This window comes from Zingiber officinale, chromosome 8A (genome assembly GCF_018446385.1).
Source record: "Zingiber officinale cultivar Zhangliang chromosome 8A, Zo_v1.1, whole genome shotgun sequence".
In the NCBI taxonomy this organism is placed as follows: Eukaryota; Viridiplantae; Streptophyta; class Magnoliopsida; order Zingiberales; family Zingiberaceae; genus Zingiber; species Zingiber officinale.
The window spans coordinates 81,339,858-81,357,411 of NC_056000.1; the positions used below are offsets into that span (position 1 = coordinate 81,339,858).

The 17,554-nt window shown below is 42.6% G+C and overlaps 2 protein-coding genes across 4 annotated transcripts; both read right to left on the reverse strand.

Moving 5' to 3' along the window:
• Positions 1 to 86: 86 nt before the first annotated feature.
• LOC122011011 lies at positions 87 to 1,061 on the reverse strand. The gene has a single exon (XM_042567460.1). It carries the CDS (start codon positions 1,059 to 1,061, stop codon positions 87 to 89), a length of 975 nt encoding a protein of 324 aa, XP_042423394.1.
• Positions 1,062 to 5,436: 4,375 nt separating this feature from the next.
• Positions 5,437 to 7,219, reverse strand: LOC122009721 (AT-hook motif nuclear-localized protein 1-like). Of its 3 annotated transcripts, XM_042565996.1 has the most exons (5): positions 6,684 to 7,213; positions 6,528 to 6,595; positions 6,323 to 6,454; positions 6,092 to 6,256; positions 5,437 to 5,994 (listed from the first exon to the last, which is right to left on the reverse strand). In XM_042565996.1, exons 1-5 carry the CDS (start codon positions 7,063 to 7,065, stop codon positions 5,701 to 5,703), a joined length of 1,041 nt encoding a protein of 346 aa, XP_042421930.1. In that variant the 5' UTR covers positions 7,066 to 7,213; the 3' UTR covers positions 5,437 to 5,700. The 3 variants fall into 3 exon arrangements, with proteins under 3 accessions (XP_042421930.1, XP_042421931.1, XP_042421929.1); XM_042565997.1 differs by lacking the exon at positions 6,092 to 6,256 and having other exon boundaries at positions 6,684 to 7,219; XM_042565995.1 differs by having other exon boundaries at positions 6,092 to 6,454; positions 6,684 to 7,216.
• Between the last annotated feature and the right edge of the window lie 10,335 nt (positions 7,220 to 17,554).

Genomic DNA, 17,554 nt, shown 5'->3' on the forward strand with positions numbered 1-17,554 from the left:
ATCACACAATTTTGAATCTTCAAAGAGGAAAAAAAAGAGATTGTTTTGTTTAGAAAAATAAAAATGGGAAAAGAAATTGCGAACCATTACGTTGCCTTGAACGCTTGGATGAGGAGGGAGAAGCCGGCGGCGCCTCCCTCCTGTTGCAGCGTCTCCTCCTCCAGCCACAGCCGGCTCTCGAACGTGCTACGAGCACGGAACATGAACACGGCCGCTGACCCGCCGCCGAACCACCAGTCGTGCACGTCCCACATCATGTCCACCGGTGACCCCTCGATGAAGATCGTCTGGTTCCCCCTGAAGTTCCACCGCAGGCTCCGCGCGTGCACCACTCGCTTCTTGTCCACCGTCACCGCCAGCTCCGATTCCCTCGCGTTCCACCCCTCTCCCTTGCACCGGATCGTGATCTCGTGCTCCTCCCCGCCCTCACGGAACCGAGCCCGCGTCGTATGCGTCGCCGAGTCGCCCACCACTTGCTCTCTCCTGGAAAACATCGAGCACTCTGCTGCCGCTGGGAGCGTCGCCTCATCGAATCTCTTCGCGAATTCCTCGCTCAGATCTCCGAGCAACAGCGCGAACTCTGAATCGACGACGACCGCGACGTAGAAGCCGTATCTGGGCTCTGGACCCGCCTCGAAGTTGGCTGACGAAATGTCCCAGTGAAGTCCGACTTCACAATTCCCCTCGGAGATGTAAGTTCTGCTCCCGTTCTTCTTCCTCAGTAGATGGCAATTCGCCTCCCATGGACTGGTTGATGAGCCGTCAACGATGGCGACTGATAGAAGGGGGTTGAGCTGCGCCTTGGACCAGGTGACCCTGATGAGCAGCTCCCTCTGCGTGGAAAGCCTCGTCCTGTAGAGGCAGGTGACCGAGCTAACCACAGAGCTGGAGGCGGTGTGGTCGATCACCGACGAGTTGCCACTGCTGCTGCTTCCGGAACAGGAGGTGTCGGACACCTTCACGGCGTGCTCACTGAAGCACGAGGCGAAGTCCTTTATGACCGGTGGAAGGAAGAGATGATTGGAGGAGAGGTGGCGGTTCTTCTTTGCTTGGCTCACCATTGTTATTCCTCAAACGAGCTTGGACACAGTCAAGTTGAAATCGTTAGTCGGGAAAGCATGCCATAAAAAAGAAGAACGGAAAGGGAAGGGACTAATAAGGTATGTCTTGCTAACTAGTATCCTCATCGCTGATGGCTCCTTCAGCTGGGATGGAAAGCTAAGAATTTTTTTAAAATTGACCTAGGACTGGCTCTGTTTTAATCTTCTTTTCTTGCACAGTAACCTCATGTCTTTGAAAAATCAGAGGGGAGAATTATACTTCACTCACATTTAGAAATAGAAGGAAGAATGATTTAGGCTAATTAAGTGCAACACATGTCCTTGATGCTCTGCCTAAAGGCTCATAGGGAGGAATCACCAGCTGGTGTAGAAAGATATCAAATAAAAATCAGTAGTCAGTAGAGGTACCAACCCTAACTGCCTCACCTCACCTCACCTCACAACCCACAAGCTAGCAGCAAATAGGATTGACCACTGTACCTATCCCGCTGGTATTAGGAAAATTGTCATCTTCTGCTAGGAATCTGATTTGCGACTTTGCAGTGGGTTGGCAATGGCATGCTGCAACTGCAGCTCAACGACTAAAAGGTCTATCTGACACAGCCCGGTGCACAGTGGCCATCATTGAGGTCCACTGTTAGTCTTCATTAGTCTGTTTGCATCCCATATTGAACTTAATATCTCTCACATAACTATGCTTGCTTGTGTGAGCTAAAGAAACTATACAGTGGCAGTTTCAGTAGTGTTTCTCTTTGCTAGAATTTTCAATTAACAATTTATTTGTTTATTTATTTTGGCCATGCTGATCCTTTTTGTTCATATTGTACAACAGCTTGTCTCTTTCCCGCACGAGAGATGTCTCATATGGGCCAAACAAACGCTATAATAAGTGAAGACAAAATTATGATGACAGCAAACAAACTTAAGTTTGATGATTCTTATGTCTATAAACGAAAGGGACCACAGGTGCACACATACTCTCAATCAATTGAGTTGAGAAACAGTTGCTACGAGCCTCATCATCAACCTTTTTGGTTCAAATCTTTGGATTACCGAACATTATGGAATTTGATACGAGCCTGTTACTTTCGTCTTTTCTTTTCTTTTCTTTTCCTTTCCTTATTGATGTGAGAATTTGCTAGTGATTTGACTCAATGTTTTTGGGTTGCTATTATTTCAGCTTAAATACAATTGTGGCTTGTAAACCCTTGAAGATGTCTATAATGACTAATATAACCAAAAGGTGAGGTTGCGACTGAAGGTAGAGTACAATTTGTCTGCTGCTGCCTTTCTCATAAAGTTTGTATTATGTTTCCATGGTGGTCAAATGCTTTATGATATCAGAGCTCGCAGATAAACTGGAATCCCTACTTTAGAAAGGGGGAAACATTTTATACTTCCAAGTAATCGAATCATTATTTTGATGGATTTTATGCATGTAATCCAAGTAAGTTATTTTGATTGGTACCTTCGTCAGCATTGAAATGATTTTAGTAGGCTCTTGCACTTCATTTTCCTCAAAAATAGAATATTTCACTAAGTTTAGTTTCTCATTCGCACTAATTTTATTTATTATTGCAGGAGTTGGGAGGTCGAAGAACATCCTTATCACCACGTTATCATTGTCCTGTTCTTCAGTAAGCAAAGTAGGCAAGCTCTATATTCTAATGTTTATTACTTGCTTGCTCATGTTCATCTTCTACCTTCCATTGTCTCATTGCTTCCATCATACACATGTGCCAAACCAGTATAGTACTATCATTATAATTATGCGCTGCAAATTTAAAAAAAAAATCCATGCTATGTCTTCATCTTACTATTCCTCTTAATATAACTCTTCACCAGATTCTAGCCATTTTGGCCTGTTATGTACCTGTCATGCTCACCGAGAAATAGAAGTTAATTACCACTAAGTCTTCCCTGCACTATTCAAAAATTAACAATACTGGTCAACCTTACTAATCAATCTCAAACTAAGCCAGCTTGCCTCAATATGGTTTTATTTAAGAGGACTAGTTGATAAGCATATACGATTATGAATATCGGCTTTAGCACAAGTTGGTACGGCAAGTTTCTAGTAATCAATTGCAAATTTCTCAGTCATGTTCTCTTAAACAGGCAAATGAATAAAACTTAAATCAGTTGAGTTTTCACGTCTGATTTGAATATAATTTATATTGTATGGGATGTCATTTTATGCATTTAGTGCATTCAGTGGATATTTTTTTTTGGGCCAGTCTACACAGTTTGTTACCACTTAATCATTGGCAGTGTAGCCGTCTTTGTTTTTTTTTTCTTCCTATGTTCTACTCAAAAATGAATTCCACCTGCCAATCCGAGTCGATATAAAAAAATCAGATTTGAGTTGGAGGTTTTTAGTTCGGGTTTGGATTGAGGTTTTTTGGGTTGCGTTAGATTTGGGTTGATCCGGATTGATTCAAGTTGACTTGAATTTAGGATTTTTCAGAGGTTAAATTAAATTTTATTTTAAAAATTAAAATATTTTATGTATATAAATAGTAGAATGTTCATATAACAATGATAAATATTGAGATAAAAGTAAAAAATTTATAGGTAAATAATAATAAAAAAAAAAAATCGGGTCGAGCGAGTATTCGGGTTGGTCGTGTTATTCAGGTTTGAGTTTAGGATTTTCAAATTAAGTTTGGATCGTGTTAAATTCGAGTTAAATCTTTTTAGTAATTGATCTTCAACTTTATCTGAATTCATTCAATCTATCCGAATTGACATCTATGTTCTTGAAATGAGTAAGGATGAGCAATTGATTCAAAATCAAACCAACCTAATATAATAAATTAAAATTGATTAAATTGATTTTTTTTTAGGCAACCCGGATTGATTGAACCTTATCATCAAAACCAAACAATCCAAACTAATATAAAATCTATTGTTGAGTTAATCGAATTTTTTATGTCAGTCGACATCATTAATTGATTGATATTAGGCAATTGAAATAGTTTGATTTATCTATCGAGTTGTTCAATTTTAATATGTCAATTGATCGCTTACACTGTAACAATTGATTTAAGATGTTTCGATTTAATTAATTTGTAAAGTTTAAAATTAAAATATAACGGAATAAATAAAAAAAATTGGTTAATTCAATGTTTAATGTATATAAATAGTAAAATATTAGTATAATAATGTTGAAATATTGAAATAAAAGTAAAAAATTTATAGGTAAATAATAAAAAAAAGCTTTTTTCCCTAGTCAGGCGAGTTATTCCAGTTGGTCGGATTATCCGGATTTGGGTTTAAAATTTTTAGATTGAATTCAAGTTCGGATTGAATTTCTTTTATAACTGATTTACGACTTGTACCCATTCAATCCATCTAAATTTATATCCCTAACACACTCTATGCTCTCTACGTTGAAATGAGTAAGAATGAGAAATCAATTCAAAATCAAATAAACCGAATATAATAAATTAAAATCGATTACATTAATTTTTGTTGGACAAACCAAATTGATCGAACCTTACCATCAAAACCAAGCAATCTAAATTAATATAATATCTATTGTCGAGTTAATCGAATTTTTTATATCAGTACATCATTAGTTGATTGATATTATGTAATCGAACCGTCTGATTTATCTATAGAGTTGTCCAATTTTGGTATATCAATTAGATGCTTAGAATATAACAATTGACTAAAGATGTTTCAGTTTAATTGATTTCGTAGAATTTAAAATTGAAATCAAATTGAATAAATTAAAAAAAAATGATTGTTTAATTCAATCTAATCTATCTTTTCCTACCTACCAATAATAACGGTTACTGGAGGTCGTTCCCGGCACGGTGCAGCGGCAAGACATTTGGTGGATTTACATAGAACCACGGTTCAACATTCAGTTGGGACATGAATATACTTTATAGTGAATTTTCGATTTTAAAGTCATTTGTTGGGTGGATTGGTACGAGTACTTTTTAGATTTATCCAATTGATAAATTAGGTCGGAAGATCGTTCACATCTAGGATTAATTGAATCCATACCTGGATGTATTAATAAAAAACAAATGAATGGAGGTCGATTTTTAATTTTTTTCCTTCTAAAATTAAAAATTAAAAATTAAAAATTGTGGTCTGCTTCTGAAAGGATGCTCGGATTGGGCCAGGGCAACCTATTTGGGCCTAATCAACAGGACATGGGGCCGGATCACTAATGATCTAATTCATTTCCCACTAGTCTGGAGTCAACCGCCACAACATATCCATTCAAGTTTATCTCCTTCTCGGGTTTGTCTGATTCCTCTAATTTAATGCAACTGCACATCGAGCTGTCACGCAAAGTCCCAGCTCGAGCAACAATCTTTTTTATTATTATTTTCACGCAAAGGTAAACTGGATTGCATTGATAATAAAGCTGCTGCTGCCTGCATTAATATTCTTTGCAAGAAATAGGTGAGTAGACAGAGATACACATGACTAACTGCCTGTGAATTGAATTGAAGTTATTACTTTCTCTTCTCCTTTATCTTTTTCTCCAAATCATCCGCCGTCGTAAATTCCTTTCATCACGAACGACATTGTCGTCTCGGTTGGATGCTTATCATAAAACATGATCCCATTGTTAACCTAATGCATTTTCTAGCAGAATCATCAGACTTTGTGTCAGTCAGTACTCTCCATGCAAACATACGTTGATATCCGGCGAGGGATCGTGCTCCGACGACTGCAGGCCGTGCCAACTGGCGGCGCGAAGAGCAGGGTCTGGAGTACTGGGGTTCGCCGTGCTTCCGTCCGGTGGCTCGACGGGCAACGCCGCCGATGAGGTGGACATCTCGCAGTCGTCTTGGGGGCTGGCCTGCGAAATCGGCCTCGCGGGCATTGCTGGAGGAGTTTGCAGCGGCGCGGGTTTCGGCTTTTGATCCTTGGAGAAAGTGTTGGGCGTGAAGCTTCCGACCACCACCTGGCGATGGAAAAGACGACGAAGGAGGTAAGGTTTCATGGCGGATGAAGGTTTCTTAAAAGAGGCAAGGAAGGAAGGAAGGAGAAATGTTCAGCACTTGAATTGGACTCGCTGCGAGCAGCGACCCAGCGACGCCTCCGCCGATGACACGGCCATCGGGGCCGGCGAGCGACACGCTAATCCCGCCGGTTCTACTGCGGACGCCGCCGCCGTTCGCAGTGAGCGTGAAGGATCCAGAGAGCGACAGGATCTCAAACCGGCCCTGTTCGTGTGCACGAGCAAGATTAAGATTCAAATGGAAGATAAAAGAGGTTTTGGGCTCAATTACCTCGTAAGTCAGGGTGCCGCCGGAAGAACCAGGTTGCCTTAAGGTGACATTGGAGATGGCTCCGTTGGCAGAGAGAATGCAGATGGATCTTGGTCCCTTTTGCGAGAAGGAAAGTATCCTTGCGGCAGCATCCTTCATCATCGACATGATCCGTCAAGAGGAAAGAAAAAAAAAACAGAAGGAAGAAGAAGAAGAAATGTTTCACCTCGCCGGCGGAAATAGTGACGACATGGGGTGTAAAATTTCCTCCTGCTGAGCACGCAAACCACTCTCCTGTAACCAGATCGTCGCATTTCTTCGTTATTCGAACAGCGAGTCGAAAGGAAAAAAGGAAGAAGAGAATGAGGCTTAGAGATCGTACCGAGAGCGGCGAGGAGCTGGTGCTTGCCGGAACCCGGCGGCCGACCTTTGCTCCGTTTGCCGTCCGAGGAGAAAGGGGAGGCGGAGGCGGGTAACGTCAGTGCCGGAGCCGTGCCGTCGGACCCGTACTTCTTCGGCCTGCCTCTCTTCTTTCCCCGGAAAAGGTCTCCGGGGTCAGCTCCGACCACCCCGCACATCATTCCCGTGGCCATGCCGGGCGCCTCCGTCGCCGCCTCCATCCCGTGAGCTCCTGCATGGTAAAATGCCGCCGTCGGCAGCGGCGGCGAGGGGGTTGGCGAGGGAGTAGAAGACGTAGAGGAGTGCTTCGCTTCCGCGCCTCCGGATATATCTCCGGCAATCCCGCCGGCTGCAACGCCTTCCATTATAGCAAGAAATCAATCAATCAATCAAGAAACGAACAAAAAAGGTTGTTTTTTTGTGAAGGCGAGAGCGTTCCTGCTCGCTTCCCTCCGAAGCTTTCAAATATGGGACGGAGTGACTTCCTCTGCTCTCTAAATATTAACTCTGGTTACTTTCCTATCTGTCTATTCTCTGTTTTTAATTAATGTGGCGAAAAAACGTAAACAAGTGAGAAGGAAGGAAAGATTGATGGATGGCAACTGGCAAAAGGTTGGGATGCTCGTCGCCTCTTTAATTAATTAAGCAGAGCAGGAAAACGATAAAAAGGAAATAAAAAACAAAAGGCAATTTCAAAATTATATATATATATATATAAAATCTTATTCTGAATTTCAGTAGACGGACCGTCGGATGAGATGAATAGAATATTGATTAAATCGTGATGTTATCCTGGTTCTTGTTATCCTGAGGTTCGAAGTAAATTCAACGAATATATAAATAACAGATTAAGACGTATAATAATAAAATACGTATAGGACACGAATGGAGAGCGTACCTTGGCCCAAAGGGGCACCCTCGGATGGATCGGTGGGCTAGTTGGGATGTTACTCGAGTTGTCGAGTATGACTTGGATCCGGAAGAGCAGGTGACTATGAGCCAGATGAAGAGCTGGATCTGACGCCGCCTAACCGAGTATAACTTGGATCCGACTGGAAGACGACACGCAGACTGAGACCTAACAGCGACACACAGGTCAGGATATAACATCGACACGTGGACCGAGATATGACTTCAGTACACAGGCCGAGATATGACACTGACACACAGATCGGGATAGGACATCGGCGCACAACCCGGAATATGATCACGACATGCAGACCGGGATATAAGAACAACAAGAAGGCTAGACACAAAGCACACAGCCCGAAATACAACCGCGGCTCACACATAGATCGGGATTCAACTACAGCTCGATGGCCGAAACATAATAGCGGTGCGAAGGTTAGAGCATGACACACGGACCAGATGGGCGCGAAGGTCGGAACATAGCTGTGGCTCGAAGGCCGGAACACAACAATGGCGCAATGGCCGAAATAGAATAGTGACTAAGAACTCCGAGAGACGAGAGTGTTGAGTGGTCGGATCTAACGGCGAGGGCGCTGGCAGTGATGCACGGGATGTCAGCGTGCCAAGAGAAGAGAGGTGACATGTGGACTGCCAACGTGTTCATAAGAGGACGACAAATAGTGTCGGAGGTCGCAAGGAAGCTGCGGAGTGGTGCAGCCAGAGTTAGCTGGGATGCTACGGGTTGTCGACGGTGGGGGTCTATCGGAGGCAGCGCATGGGTTGCTGGATGCATGACGGGGTGGCAGCGCTTGGCCATTGAAGCAGAGGTGACCGACGGGGGAGGCGGCTGGTGTTAGAGATCGACGAGAGGGGAGGTGGCTGCGTGATGAAAGTTGTGTCGAGTCTGTCCGATGGCAACGACAACGTGAGGAGGAGAAGGGGAGTGAAAGTCGGCGTCCTGGCCAAGGTGGCATCGGCATGCCTGACAGAGCCGACGACTGGAGGCGTTTGCCGGCGAGAGGAGGAGAGAGGAGAGGAGGGTGTTAGGACCAAAAGTAGCTAGAGGGGGGGGGGGGGGGGGGGAATAGCTCGTCGCGTTCGCTCGTTGCTCGGCGTTGCTTGTTCCTTCAAAGATGTGCAGCGGAAAATACAGAAACAAACACACAACGCTAACACGGTTGGTTTTACTTGGTATCCACCTCACAAGAGGTGACTAATCCAAGGATCCACACCAACACACACACCCTCCACTAAATAAAACTCTCCTTTATGGTAACTACCAAGGGCGGAGAAGCCCTACAAGACTCAATACAAGAAGAGAGGGAAAGGATACAAGAAATACAAGCTTACAAGCTTACAATGAGTATAAACCCTAACCCTAGCTTCTCTTCTTGGCTTTGATCCGCCTCTTGACTTGGAAAACTTCCAAGATCCTTCAAGAACTGGCGATCTGAGCTTTGTGAGTGCTGTGGAGGAGCTGGCGAGAAATCTGGAGTGAATCGGAGAAGTGATGCCGCAGCCATCACACGCCTGCAGCTATAAACGACGCCAACGGTCGGATCCCCATCGATTCGAATATTCCCAATCGATCGGGGAGGCTTTGGATCGATCCACGGATCGATCCAGAGCGCCTCTGTGCTCTGGGAAAACGCCTGGATCGATCCACGGATCGATCCAGCGCTTATTGCGCGAAGCAGCCGCGTCCTAATCGATCCACTGATCGATTGGGACCTCTGGATGGATCCACGGATCGATCCAGAGGCTCTCTGTTCGCTGGGACAGGTCTGGATCGATCCACTGATCGATCCAGCACTTGATTTTTGTCCAAAACCAAGTCCCAAACCTCCCAAACCAACATCCGGTCAACCTTGACCTGTTGGTATGTCATGCCTAGCATCTAGTCGCTCCCTTGACCTGCTAGGACTCCCTTACCAAGTGTCCGGTCAATCCCTTTGACCCACTTGGACTTTTCTCTGTGCCAAGTATCCGGTCAATCCCTTTGACCTACTTGGACTTTTCTCTGTGCCAAGTATCCAGTCAATCCTTTGACCTACTTGGACTTCCCAACACCAGATGTCCAATCATCCTTGATCCATCTGGATTTTCCCTTGCCTGACTTCACTCACCAGGACTTTCACCTAGCTTCACTCACTAGGGTTTTCCATCTGCCTAGCTTCACTCACTAGGACTTTCACCTGGCTTCACTCACCAGGATTTCCATCTGCCTAGCTTCACTCACTAGGACTTTCACCTGGCTTCACTCACCAGGATTTCCATCTGCCTAGCTTCACTCACTAGGACTTTCACCTGACTTCACTCACCAGGGTTTTCCATCTGCCTAGCTTCACTCACTAGGACTTTCACCTGGCTTCACTCACCAGGATTTCCATCTGCCTAGCTTCACTCACTAGGACTTTCACCTGGCTTCACTCACCAGGGTTTTCCATCTGCCTGACTTCACTCACCAGGACTTTTCTTCTGCCTGACTTCACTTACCAGGACTTTCCTTCTGCCTGGCTTCACTCACCAAGACTTTCATACTGCCTAGCTTCACTCACTAGGTCTTTCATTTTGCCTAACATCCCAGTTAGGACTTCCCAGTCAAGTATCCAGTCAACCTTGACCTACTTGACTCTTCTTCAATCAATATCTTATTGTCAAACATCTAAACCCAAACCAAGATTCAGCTTGGTTACCCAGGTCAACCTTGACCTGAGGGATATTGCACCAACAATCTCCCCCTTTTTGATGTTTGACAATACCACAATAACACTTACAATCCCATATGTAAGTTAGGCTAATCCCATAGCCTTCTTCTTCATGCCACTAGGTAATGAAAGCATAAATTAAGCTCTTCATTCTCCCCCTAAGAGGGCAAACTCCCTCTAGGTAATGAAAGCCTAACTTACTCCCTTTCATGAGTCCTTTCATTCTCCCCCTATGACCTTCCCATAGGTAATGAAGGCCTAAGCTTAACCATACATTCTCCCCTTATTGGCACACATCAACCCATCGTTGGACACACATCAACCTATGCTCCAATTCTGGGCACACTTCAACAAATCCATTTGTTGAAGACTCTCCCCCTGAAGAGTTGCTCATCGTTGTTCACAACATCACTCGTTGTGATCAACACGACAATGAAGGTCCCATACCCTTCATTTATCCTTAACTTCTCCCTCAATGTAGATAAATACCCAACTTTGAGCATTTTCAACCACTTGAGTTTCCACTTGAAATAATGAGGATATCCACTCCCTATTTCTCCCAATTTCAAGTTTAAATGCTCAACCTTGAGCAAGTCCACAACAGAAGGTTAACCACCTTCCAAGGTTCATGAAAAATAATTTTCATGTCTTTAAAGAGTCCCTCCCCCTAAAGACATGGTGGTAACTTCTGTCATTGCACCAACAATGACTTGGAATCCCTAAAACATTAGGAATCCCAAATTTACAAGTTTTGAGGTTCAAATATTCAAAATTTGAAACAACCTCAACCTAAACTTCTACTTAGTCTTCGTTAACCAATCCATCCTTGTTTTCAAGATGAAAACACCCTTTGTATGTATACAAATGTATTTAAGGGGTTTGGAATGGTTACCTAGACTCAAAGAGGTTCAAAGATGCTGAAATCAAGCCTTCCCAGCCAAAATCAGCAACTTGGATCGATTGGAGTTGGGTTCCAATCGATTGAACCTTTCTGAATCGATCCACTGATCGATTCAGACTACCTGGATCGATCGGCTGATCGATCCAGCGAGCTTCTGCTCGCGGGAGACTTGCCTTCTGAATCGATCCACGGATCGATTCGGGCACTCCAATCGATCCATGGATCGATCGGAGCTCTGATAGTTGCTGAAATTCCATTTCAGTCAACTTCAGAAACCCCTAGAAAATTCTACAAAAATCCAAAAATCATGAAATTTCGTGTAGACATTATTTAGGGCATATACTATCAAAGAAAAATAGTTTTCTATGAAAATACATCATATTTTCAAAGATTGACACAAACTTGAAAACTTGCAAAAACTTTAGTGTTTCTCTTCAAGTTTGTGTCTAACTATTCAATGGTGATTACTATCAAAAGATAGCCTTCACCAAGGTTTTCCAAAAACATTTTAAAACATTTTCAAAACCAATATCCCATCACATTCCTTGGGCTTAATGCACATGACTTGTACATTAGCTTTCCCAATGATGGGAAAACACATAACTATGTGTTTTGATGAACCTAAAACTCAAAAGAATGCACTAAATCAACATCTTGAGTTTTGTTCATCTTCCTAACATCTCACTTGTATCTATTGTGGACAAAACACATACAAGTCATCTTAGAGGTCTTTGTGAGATGTAAAATTTGGTTTTGCCCTATTCTAGGGATCATGCATATCTATCTAGGCATTTTAGAGATATTAGACATCCACCCAGGATGTCACTTGTCAATAAGTGTCGTTAAATGCCATTCGTCCTTAATTACAAGGAATTAAACTTAATGCATGATTATGTTATGGCATACATCAAAAGAAAATAATTTTCAAAAGAAAATAATTTTCAAAAGAAAATATCTTATTACTACATGATGTATGAATGTCATGACATGGTATTTTTGGATTTTTCATAATAAAACATGAATGCAAAACTAGACATGATGTCATGGCATATTATGGGCAAACAATAATGGCAAGATTTAGCATAAATAAAATATATCTAGATTAACTATCTAAGTATCCTTAAAGTCTTAGCTAAACTTACAACTTAAACCTAGATTGCCCTAAAGTGCTACAAGAGATTGCCAAAGCCTAAATTTGGCATTTCTAATTTCCTTGATTTAATGTATGCCAATTGAAAATAAACATGTCCTCAAATGTTGGCATATTCCATTTTTCCTCAAGAGTAGCACTTTTAAATTTAAGGCCCGGATTGCCTTAAATTGCCTAAGAACATACCAAAATCCCAACTTGATAGTTCTTATGAATTTCCCAATATGTGCCATTTAAGATTAAAATCAATTCTTCCACCATTAGGCACATTTTACTCTTTCAAGGAGTAATCAATAGGTCCATTTCATTTTCAAAGGTTAACTAAAACCTTGAAAATGCTCCTTGAGTGTCAATTTCCTCAAAGTTGGGTTAAATACCCTTCTAATCGGAGTTGACACTCTCTAACCCATCTATGGGGTAGAGAAGATGCTCCTAGGAACCCAACACCTATTGGTGCTCCTTGGATGCTCTAGGTACTCACTAGGGATAACTTCCCTAGATACCTTCCTAGTGACCTTGTTGGGCTTCTTAGAAGCCTTGGTCACATTTTCTAGGTCAACTCTAGGGATAACCTCCCTTGTGACCTTGTTTGTGACTTTCTTAGACTTCTTAGAAGTCTTAGTCACATTTATTGCAAAAATACTCTTAGGGATGACTTCCCTAGTATTTTTGGCTTGACCACTAGACCTAGGATTTGTTCCATAACTATATGGAACTCTATGGTAAGAGGGCACATCCTTCTTAGCCTTTGGTTTGTATCCCAAACCTCTATGGCCATTGGATGGCTTTTGTACCCCTAAACCTAGGTTATGCTCATTTTGCCCTAATAGGATATTTTCCATCCTTTTTAGGGTCTTTTCCATTTTATCAAGTCTTGACCTCAAGACTTGATTTTCTATCACTAAGTCCTTAGTTTTAGATTTTTCATTTGATTCATGAGCATATTTGTTCTTGGGCTTGTATCTAAAATCTTTAGAGTTATTGCCCAGACTTTTACCTACATTCCTAGCCTTAGGTGTAGTGGTTTTAGCATGAAAAGTTATATGTTTTTCTTTAACGCTATCATGCTTTCTATTTTCATGGTAAATAGCATTAAAATGATATAAGTTAGAACTATCATGCTTTTTACCATAATGTAAAGGGGTAGGCTCAATAAATGTTACCTTCTTCTTTACCTTGGAGGCTCCCCCTTGACTAGTGCCTCCTCGAGCATTGACCACCTTCTTCCCCTTGGGGCATTGACTTCGGTAATGCCCCTTTTGATTGCAAGAGAAGCATATAATATGCTCCTTGCTCTTCTTTGTGTTGGGAATGATCTCCTTGGGCTTCGCCTTGCCCTTTTGTGCCACTTGGCCCTTCTTCTTGGCCAATTTAGGGCACTTGCTCTTGTAGTGCCCATGTTCCCTACACTCAAAGCATATAATATGATTTTTATTTTTAATTGAAATATTTATACCTTTGCTTGTAGGGGTGGCATCTTTCCCTTTGGATCCGGAGGTAGAAGCTTCCTCTTGATCCGATCTTGATTCTCCTCCATTTGATTTTTCTTGACTCGTGGAGGTAGAAGCTTCTTCAATCTCTTCATCTCTTGACCCGGATGTAGAAGCTTCTCCTTCTTCTTGATCCGGTGTCACCAAGGATTGCTCCCCCTCAATCCTAGAGGTGGAGGCTTCATCATCTTGAATATGAAACAAGGAGTATGCTCCCTCCTTGTTCCCTTCGTTGCATTCCCTTGAGGATGAAGCTTCTTGGATTTCCTCTTCTTCGGAGGTTGAGCATCTCTCAACCTCGGAGTCCTCCTCTTGGTCTTGCTCCAAAGAGTCACCCTCTCTGGATTCTTCATGATCTTGTACAGTGGAGGGGATCTCTTCATGAAGCTTAGCCAATTTGCTCCAAAGTTCCTTGGCATCTTCAAACTCTTCAATTTGTTCCAAGATGTTGCTTGGCAATAAATTGACCAAAAGCTTGGTCACTTTGTCATTGGCCTCACATCTTTGAATTTGGTCTTTGCTCCACTTGCTCCTTTTGAGTACTTTGCCCTTGGAATTTGTGGGAGCTTCAAAACCTTCCATGAGAGCAAACCATTGCTCTATCTCCATCATAAGAAAATTTTTGATTCTTGATTTCCAAGAATCGAAGCTTGTAGATGAATATGGTGGAGCCACCCTTGTGTCAAATCCAAGTCCATCTTGGAATTGCATCTTGAAGTTGAGCTTGATAAAGTCTTGAACTTGAAGAATTTGCTTCAACTTCTTCACCCTCTAGCTTTTCTTGTTATGCTTGACCCTTCTGGCGATGATTCCGGTGAAGAGCGGTCTTGCTCTGATACCACTTGTTAGGACCAAAAGTAGCTAGAGGGGGGGGTGAATAGCTCGTCGCGTTCGCTCGTTGCTCGGCGTTGCTTGTTCCTTCAAAGATGTGCAGCGGAAAATACAGAAGCAAACACACAACGCTAACACGGTTGGTTTTACTTGGTATCCACCTCACAAGAGGTGACTAATCCAAGGATCCACACCAACACACACACCCTCCACTAAATAAAACTCTCCTTTATGGTAACTACCAAGGGCGGAGAAGCCCTACAAGACTCAATACAAGAAGAGAGGGAAAGGATACAAGAAATACAAGCTTACAAGCTTACAATGAGTATAAACCCTAACCCTAGCTTCTCTTCTTGGCTTTGATCCGCCTCTTGACTTGGAAAACTTCCAAGATCCTTCAAGAACTGGCGATCTGAGCTTTGTGAGTGTTGTGGAGGAGCTGGCGAGAAATCTGGAGTGAATCGGAGAAGTGATGCCGCAGCCATCACACGCCTGCAGCTATAAACGACGCCAACGGTCAGATCCCGATCGATTTGAATATTCCCAATCGATCGGGGAGGCTTTGGATCGATCCACGGATCGATCCAGAGCCTATCGGCGCTCGGATCGATCCACGGATCGATCCAGCACTTATCGCGCGAAGCGGGCCCCCAATCGATCCATCGATCGATTGGGACCTCTCGATCGATCCACGGATCGATCCGAGGCTCGTCATTGACAGTCTGGATCGATCCATCGACGATTCAGAGCCCGGATCGATCCATCGACGATCCAAGACTTGATTTTGTCCAAAACCAAGTCTCAAACCTCCCAAACCAACATCCGGTCAACCTTGACCTGTTGGTATGTCATGCCTAGCATCTAGTCGCTCCCTTGACCTGCTAGGACTCCTTACCAAGTGTCCGGTCAATCCCTTTGACCCACTTGGACTTTTCTCTCGTGCCAAGTATCCGGTCAATCCCTTTGACCTACTTGGACTTCTCACCAGATGTCTGGTCAATCCCTTTGACCTACTTGGATTTTTCTCGTGCCAAGTATCCAGTCAATCCTTTGACCTACTTGGACTTCCCAACACCAGATGTCCGATCATCCTTGATCCATCTGGATTTTCCCTTGCCTGGCTTCACTCACCAGGACTTTCACCTAGCTTCACTCACTAGGGTTTTCCATCTGCCTAGCTTCACTCACTAGGACTTTCACCTGGCTTCACTCACCAGGATTTCCATCTGCCTAGCTTCACTCACTAGGACTTTCACCTGGCTTCACTCACCAGGATTTCCATCTGCCTAGCTTCACTCACTAGGACTTTCACCTGGCTTCACTCACTAGGGTTTTCCATCTGCCTAGCTTCACTCACTAGGACTTTCACCTGGCTTCACTCACCAGGATTTCCATCTGCCTAGCTTCACTCACTAGGACTTTCACCTGGCTTCACTCACCAGGGTTTTCCATCTGCCTGGCTTCACTCACCAGGACTTTTCTTCTGTCTGGCTTCACTTACCAGGACTTTCCTTCTGCCTGGCTTCACTCACCAGGACTTTCATACTGTCTAGCTTCACTCACTAGGTCTTTCATTTTGCCTAACATCCCAGTTAGGACTTCCCAGTCAAGTATCCAGTCAACCTTGACCTACTTGACTCTTCTTCAATCAATATCTTATTGTCAAACATCTAAACCCAAACCAAGACTCAGCTTGGTTACCCAGGTCAACCTTGACCTGAGGGATATTGCACCAACAGAGGGGAGCGGGGGTTTGCTGACGACAAAGGAGAAGGCGCGACAGCGGCGTGAAGGGGAGCGAATGCCGGTGGAGCTCACGTTCCACCTGTGGCGGCGTCCAAAACGCAGTCGAGAGAGGAGGTGACAACGTGATGAAAGTTGTGTTGAGACCATTTGATATCAGCGTCAACATCCTTGCGAAGGTGGTGTGGGCATGCCTGTCAGAGGCGACGGACGCCGCCCAGAGGAGAAGGAAGTTAGCGAAGGCGGTGTTGAGATGTGTCTGCGGGCATAGGGCAACCCCCGAGGGGTGGCGGCCCTGTGAGCGGCGGAGACGACGTCTTTGTGCGTCCTCTTCCCTGCGTCTTCCTCTTGGTGACAGTGGAAACCAACCACAAAAACAACCTCCTTTTTTTCCATAAACAGTAATCTAAAAAAAAAGTGCTATAGTCAAATGATCAAAATGTCATCTCTCGTTTTTTTCTTAATTCCTTTGTCCTCATTCTTTTTTCCTAATTCCTCCAAGGTATATATATATATATATATATATATATATATATATATATATATATATATATATATATATATATATATATATATATATATATATATATATATATGTGAGTATTCAATATTAGTTTTTTTTAAAGAAAATAGTGTTTAGGACATAGCGTATAATATATGTTAAAATAAGTGAAAATTAAAAAAAAAAACTAAATGCTCAGTGGGTGTTCACATATTTGTGTAGGATAACAAAAATTTTATATATATATATATATATATATATATATATATATATATATATATATATATATATATGTGATTATTCTATATTTGTTTTTTTTAATAGTGTTTTAGTATAATATATGTTAAAATAAGTGAAAATTTAAAAAAAAAAAAAAAACTAAATGCTCAGTGGGTGTTCACATATTTGTGTAGGATAACAAAAATCGAGAGAAATCTGATAGCTTACGCATCTCATTATGCACAAAACATTGTGAATATCATATGTAATTTTTTTAATTTCTTTAGATTAAAGTCAGCCCTAAAAAAGAAATACCCTTGGTATTTGCAAATATGGACCCTAAGATGTGTAGGTTAGTTAGTATATATTATAGGATTTAAAATTTAGAATATATATATATA

Excerpts from the sequence above, each read along its gene's own strand:
- LOC122011011 (XM_042567460.1), bottom strand. The coding sequence starts at position 1,061 with ATGGTGAGCCAAGCAAAGAAGAACCGCCACCTCTCCTCCAATCATCTC.
- LOC122009721 (XM_042565995.1), bottom strand. The coding sequence starts at position 7,065 with ATGGAAGGCGTTGCAGCCGGCGGGATTGCCGGAGATATATCCGGAGGC. Across the intron at positions 6,455-6,527 it reads TCACTATTTCCGCCGGCGAG|GATGCTGCCGCAAGGATACT; the intron begins GTGAAACATTTC and ends TCGATGATGAAG. Across the intron at positions 5,995-6,091 it reads TCGCAGCGAGTCCAATTCAA|GTGGTGGTCGGAAGCTTCAC; the intron begins GTGCTGAACATT and ends TTCCATCGCCAG.